Here is a 17164-nt window from a genome sequence, read left to right on the forward strand (position 1 = left end):
AGTGTTTTTCAACTTCGTCATATCTGTTGTATTCTTTTCTCGAAATGGCTTAACCTTTTCAAGGTTCTTTGGTCTCACTCGTTTGTTAAAGAAGCAACTTAGTTTTACCTTTTCTCTTCCTCTTCCGTTTTCCCTCCGGTGCCATTCTAGATCTCGGGACGAGATCCTCTCGTAGTGGTGGAGTGTTGTAACGCCCCGAGACCAATGTGCTAGGTGACCTCCAGTTATTCGCTGTTGTTGCCTTGTCATTGCTTGCGTGTCATGCATTGCATATCATGTCATCATGTGCATTTCATTTGCATACATGTTCGTCTCATGCTTCCAAGCATTTTCCCCGTTGTCCGTTTTGCGATCCGGCGCTCCTATGTCACCCGGTGCCCCTTTCTACCTCTTTTCGTGTGCGGGTGTTAAACGTTTTCGGATTGGACCGAGACTTGTCATGCGGCCTTGGTTTACTACCGGTAGACCGCCTGTCAAGTTTCGTGCCATTTGGACTTCGTTTGATACTCCAACGGTTAACCAAGGGACCGAAAAGGCCTCGTGTGTGTTGCAGCCCAACACCCCTCCAAAGTGGCCCAAAACCCACCTAAACCTGTTCCATCATCTAGAGCGTTCGATCACGATCGCGTGGCCGCAAACCGCACCTCATTTGGAGCTTCCTAGCTCCCTCTACCTATAAATATGTGTCCCTCCCAGAATTTTCGCGCAGTCCAAACCCTAGCCATCTCCCTCCTCGCACCGCCGGACACGTCCATCCCGCGTCGGACATGTCCACCGGACGCGTCACTCCGGTGAATCAGACGCCGCCACGTCGCCTCCTCCGCCGCCCGAACCAACCAGGCGTCGCCACCTCACCCGCGCTGGCCCTCCTCTCTCTCCTCCCCGCCGCCAGGCCCGCCGGGGCCCGAGGCCGGCCCACCCTGGGCCGCACCCGGGCCGAACGCCGCCGCCGCCTGGGCCAGATCTGTATGCCGAGCCCCGCCGCGCCAGGATCCCGCAGCTCCGTCGCCGCTCCGCGTCATGCCTCCCGCCGGCGAGCTCTCGCCGGAGTCCCCACCGAGCCGCCGCCGTGGAACTCCAAGCTCGTCGCCCCGCCGACTCTTCCTTGTCTCCGGCCAGGACCGGCCCACCGTCGTTCAGATCCAACAGATCCCGCTGTCCACCGGACCTCCCCGCTCATCGCCGGAGTCTTCAGCCGCCGCCTCGGTGTCCCCGCCCTCGCCGGAGTCGCCGGAACACTCGCCGGAGCCAGATCCACCCCGCCTGGATGAGATCCACCGGGAGTCCAACCAAACGGCCTCCCCGCGTCCCGATCCTCTCCGTCCCGGATCCCTCCGTCCTGCGTTGACTTTCGCGGAGGTAAAAATTTCACTAAGTCCTGAGATTTCCTGATTCATATGCCTCTATTCATCATGCCATAACTCATCATCCGTGGCTCCGATTCATGCGTGTAGCATATCAAAATGTTCATCTCAACCAGTACATCATTTCATCTCATTGAATCATTTTCATTTGAGCCCATCTTGATTCCCGAAATGTCGTTGGAAGAGGGCTATGTGAGTAATTTGTCAGATTCGTTTCAGCAAATGGCATTTTATCATTTTTGTCATGATTAATGTGTGCATGCTATGATCCTGAGCTCTACATGTGTTTTGTTATATTCCATGCCATCTTTACAGAGGTGCTTACCATATATTTTTGTGATATTTGTGGTGACTAACACAAGCTTGCAAAGTAGCGTAATCGGTAATGCTGATTTCAGGGAGTTAGAATTTCACTAAGTCCTTGTTCTGTTTTTGTCGGTATGTCATATGTTCATGTTGTTTCCTAGTGATTCGTGCCTCTTTTGAGGATGATCAGTAAGGATGTTTTGTTAACATTGTGGTGCTATATCCATCCATGTCTTTGTTTGCATTTATGGAGCAACCTATCTTCAGTCAATCGAGCTCTAGTTTTGCTATATCGTGAATCCTGGCAGATTGTTGACTTGTTTAGCGATTTTGCCGAGGATGTTGCTATTGATCCGTACATGCTATGTTGTTGTTCTTGCCATGTCTAGCTTCTATGCTATGTATTCTTGATGGGTGTATGCTTAGTTTGTCATTCCATGCTCTATAGTGAGTGCATCGAGCTCGTAAACATGCCTACTCGTTAACTGATTTGCATGCTCCAGTTTTTCACTAAGTCTGAATATGTTTATGTTTTTGCCATGTTCACATGCTTGCAATTGTATTTTCTGATCCCTTTTGGCTCAAGGTCACTAAGGGACTTTTGTTAAGTGTTTGAGTAGCTTCATGTCATGCCTTGCTATGCCATGTTATGTTCCTGTAGCATGTAGTTTTCATGCCCTAAAGTGTGCTTCCTGATGATAAATTCCAGGCTTGTGTTAATTTCACTAAGTCTGAATCATGTTATCATTTGCACTTTTGCCATGCTTGTTTGAGCCTGTTAATGGATGATTTAGCCATAGCTTAGTGTTCATCTTTTGTCAAGCTTCTTGAGTGGATCCCTACCATGTATTTTGTTGCCATGTTTGAGTGTTGTAGCATATTTATCTTGTTGCATTTAGTTTGAGCCTGTTAATGGATGATTTAGCCATAGCTTAGTGTTCATCTTTTGTCAAGCTTCTTGAGTGGATCCCTACCATGTATTTTTTTGCCATGTTTGAGTGTTGTAGCATATTTATCTTGTTGCATTTAGTTGGTCACTTGCTGATTATCGCAGACCAGTGCCATATTTGTTTTGCTTGCCATTTCCAAATCGTGCATCCGATTCCAGTGATCTTTATATCGATTTCAACCGAAATCACCTCATCTTTCCAGTGGCACTCTTGGATATCCAAGTTGAGGCCAGGTTCAATCATTGCTTTGCAAATCATGCATATGCATCACATACCGCATCCCGCATATCATACCATGTTCATGTGTGGTTTGTTTACTATGTTGTTTGCTTATTTCTGGTGTTGCTTCTTTGGGTTGGTTCCGATAACGTCGCGTTTGTGAGGAACCGTTCGACTACGTACGTTTGTCTTCTTCATGGACTCGGTCTTCTTCCTTGCGGAATTTTAGGCAAGATGACAATACCCTCGAAATCACTACTATCTTTGCTTGCTAGTTGCTCGCTCTTTTGCTATGCCTATGATGCGATACCTACCACTTGCTTATCATGCCCCCATATTATTAAGCCAAGCCTCTAACCCACCTTGTCCTAGCAAACCGTTGTTTGGCTATGTTACCGCTTTGCTCAGCCCCTCTTATAGCGTTGTTAGTTGCAGGTGAAGATTGGAGCTTGTTCCATGTTTGGAACATGGATATTTTGTTGGGATATCACAATATCTCTAATTTAATTAATGCATCTATATACTTGGTAAAGGGTGGAAGGCTCGGCCTTATGCCTGGTGTTTTCTTCCACTCTTGCCGCCCTAGTTTCCGTCATATCGGTGTTATGTTTCCGGATTTTGTGTTCCTTACGCGGTTGGGTTATTATGGGAACCCCTTGACAGTTTGCCTTGAATAAAACTCCTCCAGCAAGGCCCATCCTTGGTTTTACCATTCGCCACCTAGCCTTTTTCCCTTGGGAGTCGCGCATCCCGAGGGTCATCTTTATTTTAACCCCCTCGGGCCAGTGCTTGTCTAAGTGTTGGTCCGAACTAGAGTCCTTTGCAGCGCCACCTCGGGGAAGCTTGAGGGTTGGTTTTAGTTGTACGGAGCGCTCATCCGGTGTTGCCCTGAGAATGAGATATGTGCAGCTCCTATCAGGATGTCGGCGCATCGGGCGGTCTTGCTGGACTTGTTTTACCATTGTCGAGGATGTCTTGTAACCGGGATTCCAAGCCTGATCGGGTCTTCCCGCTAGAAGGAATATCCTTCGTTGACCATGAGAGCTTGTGATGGGCTAAGTTGGGACACCCCTGCAGGGATTTGAACTTTCGAAAGTCGTGCCCGCGGTTATGGGCAGATGGGAATTTGTTAATGTCCGGTTGTAGAAAACCTGAAGTTGACCTTAATTAAAATACATCAACCGCGTGTGTAACCGTGATGGCTCTTTCCGGCGGAGTCCGGGAAGTGAACACGATGTTGGAGTTATGCTTGACGTAGGTTGTTCTAGGATCACTTCTTGATCATAGTTGTTCGACCGTGCTTTGCCTTCTCTTCTCGCTCTCATTTGCGTATGTTAGCCACCATATATGCTAGTCGCTTGCTGCAGCTCCACCTCATACCTTTTACCCTTCCTATAAGCTTAAATAGTCTTGATCGTGAGGGTGTGAGATTGCTGAGTCCCCATGACTCACAGATACTTCCAAAACCAGCTTGTAGGTGCCGTTGAACCGAGCAGGTGGCGCAACCAAGCTCAAGGAGGAGCTCGATGAAGATCGTGTCCTTTATGTTGTTTTGTTCTAGTTGATCAGTAGTGGAGCCCAGTTGGGGTCGATCGGGGATCTATGTAGCATTTGGGGTAGTCTTCTTTTATTTTGGTTCCGTAGTCGGACCTTGTATGTATTTGGTTGATGTAATGCTTTATTCATGTAATTGTGTGAAGTGGCGATTGTAAGCCAACTATGTAACTCTTTCCCTTATGTATTACATGGGTTGTGTGAAGATTACCTCACTTGCGACATTGCTTTCAATGTGGTTATGCCTCTAAGTCGTGCTTCGACACGTGGGAGATATAGCCGCATCGAGGGCGTTACATTAATGCTTTGCCTGATCATCCTCTTAAGAAAAATGAAATACTTGATATCTTTTATAATGGACTAACCGATGCCTCCAGAGATTGCCTGGATAGTTGTGTTGGTTCTGTTTTCAGGGAAAGAACACCGGATGAAGCTGAAATTCTATTGAATAATATGTTCACAAATGAAAATAATTGGACACCTCCGGAGCCAATTCCTGAGCCTATTCCTAAGCCAACTCCGAAGAAGAGAGGTATTCTATTTCTTAGTCCTGAAGATATGCAAGAGGCAAAGAAATCTATGAAAGAAAAAGGTATTAATCTGAAGATGTTAAGAATTTGCCTCCTATTGAAGAAATACATGGTCTTAATTTACCGCCTGTTGAAGAAACATATAATCTTAATCCATTACCTATTGAAGAAACTCATGGTCTTGATAACCCGACACAGGTAGTAAAGGTAAATTCTCTCTATAGATATGATAAAGCTGAAATCCCATTTACTAAATTTGCTAGCCCATGCTTAGATGAGTTTGATAAATTTATGGCTAAGCAAGAAGATTTTAATGCTTATTTTTGGTAGATAATTGAAATACAATTCAAATATGCTTGAACACTTGGGTGATTATATGGCTAATGTCAAAGGTGAATTTAAACTTATTAGTAAACATGCTTCTATGGTTACCACTCAAGTAGAACAAGTACTTAAAGCTCAAAATGATTTGCTCAATGAATTGAATAGTAAAGATAATGATAATGATGTTAGAGTGGCTACTAGAACTGGTAAAATGACTCAGGAACCTTTGTATCCTAAAGGCCACCCTAAGAGAATTGAGCAAGATTCTCAGAGAAATAATATAGATGCGCCTAGTCCTTCTAAAAGGAAGAAAAAGAAAAATGATAGGACTTTGCATGCTTCTAGTGAACCTGTTATTGAAAAACCTGAGAATCCAAATGATATTTCTATTTCTTATGATGAAACACAATCTGGTAATGAACCTAAAACTAGTGATAATGTTAATAATAATGTTCATGATAATTCCCAACCTAGTAATGATAATGATATAGAAATTGAACCTGCTGTTGATCTTGATAACCCACAATCAAAGAACCAACATTATGATAAGAAAGACTTTGTTGCTAGGAAACATGGTAAAGAAAGAGAACCTTGGGTTCATAAACCCATGCCTTTTCCTCCCAAACCATCTAAGAAAAAGGATGGTGAGGATTTTGAGCGCTTTGCTGAAATGATTAGACCTATCTTTTTGCGTATGCGATTAACTGATATGCTCAAAACCAATCCTTGTGCTAAGTACATGAAAGATATTATTACAAATAAAAGAAAGATACCGGAAGCTGAAATTTCCACCATGCTTGCTAATTATACTTTTAAGGGTGAAATACCAAAAAAAACTTGGAGATCCTGGTGTACCAACTATACCATGCTCCATTAAAAGAAACTATGTTAAAACTGCTTTATGTGATCTTGGAGCCGGTGTTAGTGTTATGCCTCTCTCTTTATATCGTAGACTTGATTTGAATAAGTTGACACCTACGGAAATATCTTTGCAAATGGATGATAAATCAACTGCTATACCTGTCGGTATTTGTGAGGATGTGCCTGTTGTAGTTGCAAACGTTACTATTTTAACGGACTTTGTTATTCTTGATATTCCCGAGGACGATAGTATGTCTATTATTCTTGGAAGACCCTTTTTGAATACTGCAGGGGCTGTTATTGATTGCACTAAAGGCAATGTCACTTTTCATGTTAATGGTAATGAGCATACGGTACACTTTCCGAGGAAACAACCTCAAGTTCATAGTATCAACTCTATTGGAAAAATTCCATCGATTATATTTGGAGGTTTTGAATTTCCTCTTCCTACTGTCAAGAAGAAATATGATATTCTTATTACTCGGGATGTGCATATCCCCGTTGAGGTAACATAGTGTTATTCGAAATTTCTCTGATTCCATGTTATTCGGAATGAGTTCGTTAACAAGACTTGATCAACCTTGTTAGTGGATTCTTTTTGATGATCATGAGATGGAAGAAACTAGAAGGCACAACCTTCTGTACCCCACTTTTACTTTCTGTTATTTATATTAAATAAAATAAAAATAAATATTTTTCTGTCTGTTATCTCATTATCCGTGCAATATAAAAATACCTCAAAAATAAAAGTTCTCCAAATGCCCTGAAATTTAAATATGATTTTTTTCAGAATATTTGAGAATATTTGGTGCTAAGAACACAGCAGGGGGGGTCAACCACCTGTCCACGAGGGTGGAGGGCGCGCCCCCCTGCCTCATGGGCCCACGGTGGCCCTCCTCCACTTATTCCTGCACCCACACACTTCATCTTCCTCCCACAAACACGAATATCCAGCTCAAGCACGAGTTCTAGCTTACTTTGCTGCCATTTTCGATCTCCTTGCTCAAAGCACCTCTCACAAAACTGCTTGAGGAGACTGTTCCTTGGTATTTGACTCCTCCATTGGTCCAATTAGTTTTTGTTCTGGTGCTTTATTCATTGCAAATTTTTGCTGCTTAGGTGACCCTGTTCTTGAGCTTGCATGTCAAATTTATATGGTTCCAAGTAGTTTTGATGCATGATATAGGCCCTAGGCGCTTGTAGGAGTAGTTGCTATCAATATTATTGAGTTTGGTTTACTTTTATTTTGAAGTTACTAAAAAATTTCAGAATTTTTCAAAGGAAGAAAAATGCTTAGGAAAATGTTCCAAGGTGGTTCTTCAAGGAAGCAAGGACCCAGACTTGCAATGCATGATGCTGATGACGAGCCACCAATAGATGCTCCAGTGCGTCCTTGTGAATGGCCTTCTGAGAACTTTATGGATCCACCGGGAATTAAGGAAGAATTCAACGCATATTTGTGTAACATTGATCTTGTGAGATTCGAGGAAGAGAAGTGCAGCCAGTATCACAACCTCACCAGTACCTTTGTGAGGAGTTTTGAATTTTCAACTTCACGTAATTCTCCAACAGTCCTGTTTGATCTTTATGATAAATCTTACACTATGGACTTAGAGGATTTTACCACTGCTTGCAAACTTCCACAATGGGGTAGTATAAGGGATCCTCGCAAATCTGAATTTAGAGATTTTCTTGCTAGCATAACTGTGGGAGAATCTAGAGATATTACACAAGCTACCATAGAGAGCATTCACTTTCCAGCTATATATTATTTTGCTCTCTTTATAGGTAGATGCATTAATGGTAAAGATGAGGCATGTCACATGTGTGTCCCCGATCTCAGTATTCTTAGGAGTGTTGTGTTAGGAGACAAATCTTATAATTTGGGAGTCATTGTTGCACATAGATTGCATCTTAATAGACTTAATGGAGATTTCTTTGGTGGAATTTATGTAACCCGCATAGCTAATTTTCTTAGTATAGCCATACGAGAAGATGATATTGAATTACTTCCTGCTTATCTAGATTTTAATGCTATGGTTCACCACCAGTTTGTCGAGAGGAACGAATCACCTCTCCAGTATCGATTAATTTTTAACAGACGTCGTGCTGTCTGTATTACTCTCCCTGCTCCCGCCTTCTTTGATTACCAGGCAAGAGGAAGATATACTATTACCAGAGAGGAGGCAGATGAGTACGAGAGGAGAGCGGAGGCCGCTCGTCGCCACGCTGCAGCTCAGCAGGCGATAGCCGCTGCATCACAGTACGACCCCAGCTACTATTATGGATATCCGCCAGGCCAGCCGTGGCCATAGACCAACTTAGGTCAAAAGCCTAAGCTTGGGGGAGTACGTATTTCCCACCGACATTACATTTCTGCTTACACACTCATTGCTAGATGACGGTGCTCATACTTTTTCATTGTATCATCCATGCTAGTTTATTTTCCTTTTTATGCTTTCTTCTTGTGTGTTTAATAAACCTTAAGAAAAACCAAAAAAAATAGTTGTAGATTTTAATCAGTTTAATTTCCATGCTTGTAGCAGTAATTAAAAACAAAACCCCAAAAGATTCCATGTTCTTCTTTTGCTTGTTGGGAGCTTTCTCATGTAAATAGTTTTATTTCTTTTCTTTTCTTTGGGGATCGATAGGAGAAGACCATAATTAATTTTTGAAGTGGCTCTTATATGCATTATTGTTTATCTGACAAAATAGCCCATATTGCCTTGTCTTCTCATGTTTATTGAATGCTTGCAGATTCCAGCTTAGTCCAATGCACGTGCACTATTATTATTATTCACATCGTTTGGTCGTGCAAGTGAGGCAATTATGATGATATATGATGGATTGGCTGAGATGAGAAAAGCTGGTATGAACTCGACCTCTTTTGTTTTTGTAAATATGATTAGTTCATCGTTCCTGATTCAGCCTATTATGAATAAACATGTTTACAATGACAATTAGCGATCATAGTTTCTTGTGCCATGCTTGATTAGCTATGAGTTATAATGGTTTACCTTGCGTGCCAACATGCTATTGAGATAATTATGATGTGGTATGATAGGGTGGTATCCTCCTCTGAATGATTTAAGTGACTTGACTTGGCGCATGTTCACGCATGTAGTTGAAACAAAATCAACATAGCCTTCACGATATTTATGTTCATGATGGATTATATCCTACTCATGATTACATTCGGTGTTGATTAATTTTAATGCATGTTCATGACTATTGTCGCTCTCTAGCTGGTCGATTCCCAGTCTTTTGCTAGCCTTCACCTGTACTAAGCGGGAATACTGCTTGTGCATCCAAACTCCTTAAACCCCAAAGTTATTCCACATGAGTCCACTATACCTACCTATATACGGTATCTACCTGTCGTTCCAAGTAAATTTGTATGTGCCAAACTCTAAACCTTCAAATAAATATCCTGTTTTGTATGCTCGAATAGCTCATGTATCAACTAGGGCTGTTTGTATCTTCCATGTTAGGCAGGTTATTCTCAAGAGGAGTGGACTCCGCTCCTCACTCACGAGATAAATGGCTGGTCACCGGGATGCCCAGTCCCATGCTTTATGCAAACTAAATCAAAATAATTACAAACAAAACTCCCCATGGAACTCTTGTTAGTTGGAGGCACTCGTTGTTTCGAGCAAGCCATGGATTGATGCTTGTTGGTGGAAGGGGGAGTATAAACTTTATCATTCTGTTTGGGAACTGCCTATAATGTGTGTAGCATGGAAGATATCGCCATCTCTCGGTTGTTATGTTGACAATGAAAGTATACCGCTCAAAATATTATTAACCTCTGTTTCAAAACCGAGCTTTGACACCTCTACAAATCCCTGCTTCCCTCTGCGAAGGGCCTAACTATTTACTTTTATGCTGAGTCATCATCCTCTTATTAAAAAGCACCAGTTGGAGAGCACCGCTGTCATTTGCATTCATTACTATTAGTTTACATTGAGTATGACTTGACTGGATCTCTTTTACCATGAATTACAATGTCTAGTCAGTCCTTGGTCTTTAAAGGTGCTCTGCATTTATGTTTTGCGGTCTCAGAAAGGGCTAGTGAGATACCATCTTGTTATATCATATTATAATTGTTTTGAGAAAGTGTTGTCATCCGAGATTTATTATTATGGCTCGCTAGTTGATTATGCTATTTATATGAGTAAACTTGAGACCTAAGCGTTATTGTGAATGTGGTTAGTTATAATCTTTGCTGAAAACTTGAATGCTGGCTTTACATATTTACAACAACAAGAGCAAACAGAGTTTGTAAAAGTTTTTCTTTATCACTTTCAGTTTATAAAATTGCTCCTTCAGATAGTGAATGGGAGATGACCGAAGCTATTTGCCATCTTTTGAAGGCTTTTTACACAACCACAAAGAAAATCTCGGGTAGGACATATCCCACCTCTCACCTGTACTTCTATGAGGTCTGTAATGTGAAGCAGATAATGAAGAAAGAAGTCATAAGTGAAAATCCTACCATTGTTGCCATGGTGAAAGAGATAGAGGAGAAATGGATCAAATATTTTGAGGAGTCGTTCTTAACAAGTTGTCTGCTAGTGATATTTGATCCGAGGTACAAATATGAATAGTTCACTTCCGACTGACGGCAACTTTTGGTGGTGGCGCCGAAAAATATCTAACCAAGGTGAATAGTACGATGAAGATCCTATTTGCCGAATATGCATCTGAATATGAAAACACTTTTGATGAAGATGATGAGGTTGCAGAGGAGGGTGGCGAGGGCATTCTCGGTGACTGGGATAAGTATTTGAGATTGAAAAGATCCCAGAACTCAAATGAGCTACAACGATATCTTGAAGAAGATCTATTTCCTCGCCGACAGAAATTGGATATCTTAAAGTGGTGGGAGATTCACTCCCCAAAGTATCCAATGCTTGTGGCTATAGCACAGGACATATTGGCAGTGTCTGCGTCTACAGTGCCCGCAGAGGCTGCATTCAACAATGCTGGAAGGATCATCACTGCTCAAATAAGTAGTTTGATCCCGAATACTGTTGAGACGCCGATGTGCCTCGAGGATTGGTTTCGAGCAGTTGGTAATATGTTTTTAATTATTTTTCCATACTTTATTTAATACCATCCATGTTGAATGTTTCATTTTGAATGCCTTCAATATTGCAGATCGCCAAAAGGCGGAATCAACAGTTGGAGACCATGGTGGTGAGCAAGATGATGCTGGAACCACCTAAGATAATTCTGCTAGTTGTACTGTGCACTTCTGGTACATCATTATATGAAACGTACTTTCGGTACATTTTTGAAAAGAAAGGACCCATCTGAAATACATTATATGATGATATAATTCTAACGATGCTGGAATCAAATACTCTCTTTGTATCTCAAAGACTGATGGACAGTGAGCTAGCTGTCTACTTTTAAAATGTCCTGATATCAATATATCAATATCCACTACCCACAGAAATCAAGTACAAATGACTAAATGGCTTTTACGTATGAGATCGCCCAGTGTTCTATAATAATGAGATCGCGCAGCCAAAAATGCCATTATAAAAAAGACTAATGGACAGTGAGCTAGTTGTCTGCTATTTAAATAAAGATCTCAGAATATGCAAGCTGACATTTTTTTCTCTTATATGAGTTCTGCTATCTGTCTACTATTTAAATAAAGATCTCAGAATCTGCAAGCTGACATTTTTTTCTATTATATGATCTCAGAAAAAGTTGTCGAAGGACATGTTCTATGAAGCTACAAAGTTCAGTGTTGTAGTATTGCAGACTGAAATTTTGTTCTATGAAGTTTGACTTGGCGGCCAACATATCCTCGTCGCATGTCTACTTGATTAGTAGTTGTGTGTTCTCGCCGTCGTCGAGACTCTGCAACTTTATATATATGTGGGCAGAGTTAACCAACCGATAGACACACATTTTAATTGTTGTCTTGGTTTGCACTCTCATTATCCTCTGGTAAATCGATTCACTCGTATATGTAACTGAAAGTTTAGTGGATTCGATCGATTCATCCCTATATGTAATTGAAGGTTTAGTCGATTCGATCGATTCATCCTATATGTAACTGAAGGTTTAGTAGATCTCAAGTGTGATGTTTTCATACTATGCTGCTCCTCAGTTATTTTCATACCATACTGCAGCTCAGTTATGCATACCAGGTTTATGCAAATGTATTTATTAGATGGGGATTTCACTTATTCTCACCTAATTTATGCTAAAATTGATGAAATATCCATCTTTTTAATATCAAACCATAGTGGGACGTGGTAGATTATAGGTGGGACTCTAGGTGGGAGTCCCACCTGCAGCGTGAGAAGTACTCCATGAGCAAGGAGTATGATTGTTCCCTTCCTTGACTCATGGCGGGGCAAATCGGGATTCGGGAGCCGGAATGTGATCCGACGGTTCAGTAGCCTCCACGCTCGACCGATCCGACGGCGCATCCAGGTGCACGCTGCACGCACAATCTCAAAACAGGCTAGCCAGGGTTCGGTCCAAGCCAGCCTCGCAGGCTCCCCAATCCCCGATACCTCCGCCACCGCCGTCGCCGTCGCCGCCGCCGCCTCGCCTCGCCATCACGCCCCCCTCTACGCCGCATCGCCGTTGCCGGCTGCGGCTCTCCGCACGCGACGACTATCCCGCCCCGTGACGCCCGCCCGGTCGGTCCCCGTGCTAGATTACGTCTTGATCTCTCAGGTTCTGATCTGATCCGATTTGTCTATCTTTCGAGATCTTCTTTTTCTTTTTCAAATTGCTTCTGCGGCTCTCGGTTTGTACGATTATGCCTGCTAATTAAGAGCTCCAATGCTCGAAAGCACACTTCCTAGATTATTACTATGCTATGCGATTTGGTTCGTGGTTGCTGGAGCTAAATTTACTCGCTTTAATCGTGACGGGCTTATTAAAATGATAAAATCGTAACCTCGTGCTCAGTTTTGGGTCATTATATGTGTTTTTCGTGACTGGACGATTAGATGTAGCTAAATTTCAAGAGGAATTCATGGTGGCCACTTGTAATATCGAGTTTTAGAGTATTTCAACGATTGCTTGAAAAATGTCCAGCTTTGTTTGGTGAACTGCGTTACTCCTGTGTCAAGGTGGAGTGAGGTTTGTGTTGGTGCTGGCTAATTGTTTCATGAATGATCTGCATGTTGTTAACTCGTTATCCTTGTAAATGTAGGTGCCTGCATTGACATGTTGTATTTGAGAAAACCCTTTTATTTGTTATATTATCATCCATGTGTCACGCATTCCGTTCATCAAAGATTCAGAGCTATATGGACATTTGCCTATTTCCCTTCATCGTTATAATCTGGGACTCATCCAGAATCCTTTGCATGCCAAGTTATCTTGTCCACAGAAAAGGCTTCTTTTAGATTTATAACATTGTGAATAATGTATATGCATTTATTTATACGTGCATAGCTGCCCCCCTTACTTTTATGCATGCTTATGATATTAAGTTTGCAGAGGTGACAATATATTATATCTCACTTTGTCAGGTTCTTTAGAAGAAAAGAGGAAAATCATACATGGATATCATGCAGACAAGTGACTCTTCACATCATGGAATTGTAGAAAACAGCCCTTACAGAACTCCCTATGGTAGACATGTGGAAAGTGGCAACCTTGGTGGTTCATGGTATTTTAGTAGAAAAGAAATCGAGGAGAATTCCCTTTCAAGGAAAGATGGCATTGATCTGAAGAAGGAGTCTTATCTTCGCAAGTCATACTGCACCTTTCTTCAAGATTTTGGGATGAGACTTAAAGTGTAAGATTATATTGTCATTACTTGTTTTTCTGGGAAATAGATAGCTGTTTAATAGCATTATGGAATCCTACCTATTGTTTTCATGTTTGTGTGGACTAGTCATTTTCTGATAGCTTGATTTCTTTTAAGCAGCACTTGTTTCTTTCTCATTTGCCCGCTTGCAGTACTCGAAACCCTTCATGATTGCTTCATGCTCATTTTATTTTGCAACTCGAAGGAAAGTCTAGTGGACATCTAAAGCATAAATGATTGCATTTTGTTGATGACAGTGTTGTACTCTAGTTGTACATGACTACATTCTGTACCCTAGGTTGCACCCTCTAGAGACAAAATGTTTAGGCCTTAGCCCCAGTGTTGTATTCATTGATTCATTACTTTAGGGGCCACTCATGTTTGTCAGGCATACAACGGGGGGTGCAACCTAGGGTACATCCTTGCTTGGGTAGAACAGAAAAGATCAAACTCTAATTAGTATATATATTTAAGCTTTTGTGTCCTTCAAGTACTTGCGCCGTGAATGTTTATGAATCGCTAAATATCCCTGTATATCAGTTACTGCATAAATTATGCTCTTTGGCATGGTTGATAGTTATATATATTATTATATGTTTTCCTTATGGTGAATGGCTTTAAAATGTAGGCCTCAAGTGACAATTGCTACAGCTATAGTATTCTGTCATCGTTTTTTCCTTCGTCAATCTCATGCCAAAAATGATAGACTGGTAAGCCTTACTCAAATTTGTATGTGCTTGTACATGTTTGCTGTCGGACTATATATTTTCGACTTTACATGTGAATGGTAGGCAGTATTCTAATATGGGTTTAATCGTGAATGCTTGCCACCGATTTGTGAAAGACATAAGAAATAGTTGACTGACACTTGTAAATCATATTCCCTCCGTTCCTAAATATAAGCCTTTTTAGCGATTCCAAATATGGACATGGACTACATATGTAGCAAAATGAGTGAATCTACACTCTAAAATACGTATATATACGACCTACTAATTTCATGATATTTTATTGGATTCCATGATATGGTGAATCTTGTTTTGCTTTGCGGAAGAGATATGCAGTCTTTTTTTTTTCTGTTGTGTGTATAGCCTACAACATAGATCTTGCTGCCCATTGAAAGTTCTCAATGTATGTTCTCGTTGTAACCTACAGACAATAGCCACAGTTTGCATGTTCTTGGCGGGTAAAGTTGAAGAAACTCCCAGACCCATTAAGGATGTCGTACTAATTTCTTATGAGATCATCCACAAGAAGGATCCTGCCGCAGTTGCTCGAATTAAGCAAAAGGTGACATATTTAATTGCAAGTATTGTCTTGATATTTCTTATGTAGTTGCCTGTGCTATCCTTGTTTCCCCACACTTCTACTCCCTCCTTCCCATAATATAAGAGCGTTTTGACACTACACTTAGTGTAAAAAACACTCTTATATTATGGGACAGAGGGAAATTATTCCGCCAATCTGCCAAAAAAAATTCTTTACATTCATTATATTTTATCCCCTGATTCCTATGACAAGAATGACTGTTGAGGATATTTTTGTGCTGTTTTGTGCAGGAGGTTTATGAACAACAGAAGGAGCTTATTTTAATCGGGGAGCGTGCTGTGCTTATAACACTTGGTTTTGACCTGAATGTGCACCACCCGTACAAGCCCTTGGTTGAAGCAATAAAAAAATTCAAGGTTGCTCAAAATGCGCTTGCTCAAGTTGCGTGGAATTTTGTCAATGATGGGTATGCCGAAATTACACTTATCCTTACAAACATAGTAACCCCCAATTATGCCTATTTAATTACTGCGCCTTAAAGGGGTGTACAGGCTACGTACTTCGCTTTGTCTCCAATTTAAACCCAATCATATTACGGCCGGAGCAATCTTCCTTGCTGCGAAGTTCCTCAAAGTCAAGCTTCCATCAGATGGTGAGAAGGTCTGGTGGCAAGAGTTTGATGTAACCCCGCGGCAGTTGGAAGGTTGGTCTCTAAATTTAATTCACTAGTGCATGTTTGCACTATTGTACTATTCAATCTCCCCAGAATAGTATTTCACATCCTCGCAGGTAGCAGCAGCTGTTGACATGCTTTAACTTTCTAGGAGCCTGTGTGGATTGGATTACCAAAATTTCATCATTGGTTCAAAACTGATAAGTGTAGGTTGCCTAGGTCAAGCAAGATACATGCTGTTGCTTGATGTGCTCAAGGGAACCTTATAATTATTAGTGTTCTGGGATAAGCTAGGAATGTCATGTCAGGAGCATACCATGTGTACCCGGCCTCTCGTGTGGAACCTGAAAGAATTGGGTTTGTCTATTTTTTAGTGTATTGGTAGATCTTATCACTTTTGTTATACATACATTAGCTTAGTAGCATCGCAAAGAGATGTAAATGAAAAAAAATACAATCTAACATGAGGATGACACTTCTATTTTGGTGATTTTGCAATAAGCACTACTTTCTGTTAATTATATCCATTATTACTAGAAGTGATGCTCCTTTCTCTGCCACTGTTACTTTTGATGCTCTTTGTTGTGAAGTACTCCAATAACATACACACACCAAGCACCCGTGCTTATATTAATTTCGATTATTATTCTTTTCAGAGGTCAGCAACCAAATGTTGGAGCTCTACGAGCAAAACCGTGTGGTGCCACCACCGTCCCAAGGGAATGATACCGAAGGCAGTTCTGCAAGTGTGGTTAATCCACGTGCTGTGGGGAAGGCTCCTGGAGCTGCTGACGAGCGTCATGCTCATGGAAATCATCAAGCACCTCAACAGTCGAGCATGGTAGGCCCCCCTGAGAAGCAAAACTCAAACCAGAGGATACCCAAGGTGGAAGCAAAGGACGGTATTGCCAGCAGCAACGAAGGCCCCAATATGTCATCCTCAATGGATGCAATGAAAAAGATAGACAAGGATAAAGTGAAAGCCGCGCTTGAGAAACGGAGGAAATCAAAAGGTGATGCGGGTAGAAAGGTTGACATCATGGATGATGATGACCTGATTGAGAGGGAGCTGGAGCATGGCGTGGAGATGGCTGTCAAGGATGAGAAGAAACACGACAGAAGGCAGAGCTGGCCCCAGCCCCCGCACCAGAACGCCGAGGAGGGCGAGCTCTCCATGGACAGTCAAGAGTACCTTTCCACCGTGACTGAGCTCGACGACCGGAAGAGGAAGGATGTGTATGACCACAGGAGCTATGATCACGGCGAGAGGGACCTTAAAAGGGTGAGATCATGAAATTGAGTATTCATCACCCCCCTCCCCC

The 17164-nt window shown here is 41.8% G+C and overlaps 1 protein-coding gene across 1 annotated transcript; it reads left to right on the top strand.

Moving 5' to 3' along the window:
* The first annotated feature begins 12603 nt into the window (after positions 1-12603).
* LOC119286326 (cyclin-T1-3-like) lies at positions 12604-17158 on the top strand. Its single transcript, XM_037565702.1, has 7 exons — positions 12604-12813; positions 13620-13888; positions 14529-14610; positions 15056-15190; positions 15460-15635; positions 15721-15872; positions 16499-17158. Exons 2-7 carry the CDS (start codon positions 13650-13652, stop codon positions 17134-17136), a joined length of 1422 nt encoding a protein of 473 aa, XP_037421599.1. The 5' UTR covers positions 12604-12813; positions 13620-13649; the 3' UTR covers positions 17137-17158.
* Positions 17159-17164: the final 6 nt, after the last annotated feature.

This window comes from Triticum dicoccoides, chromosome 4A, assembly GCF_002162155.2.
Source record: "Triticum dicoccoides isolate Atlit2015 ecotype Zavitan chromosome 4A, WEW_v2.0, whole genome shotgun sequence".
NCBI lineage: Eukaryota > Viridiplantae > Streptophyta > Magnoliopsida > Poales > Poaceae > Triticum > Triticum dicoccoides.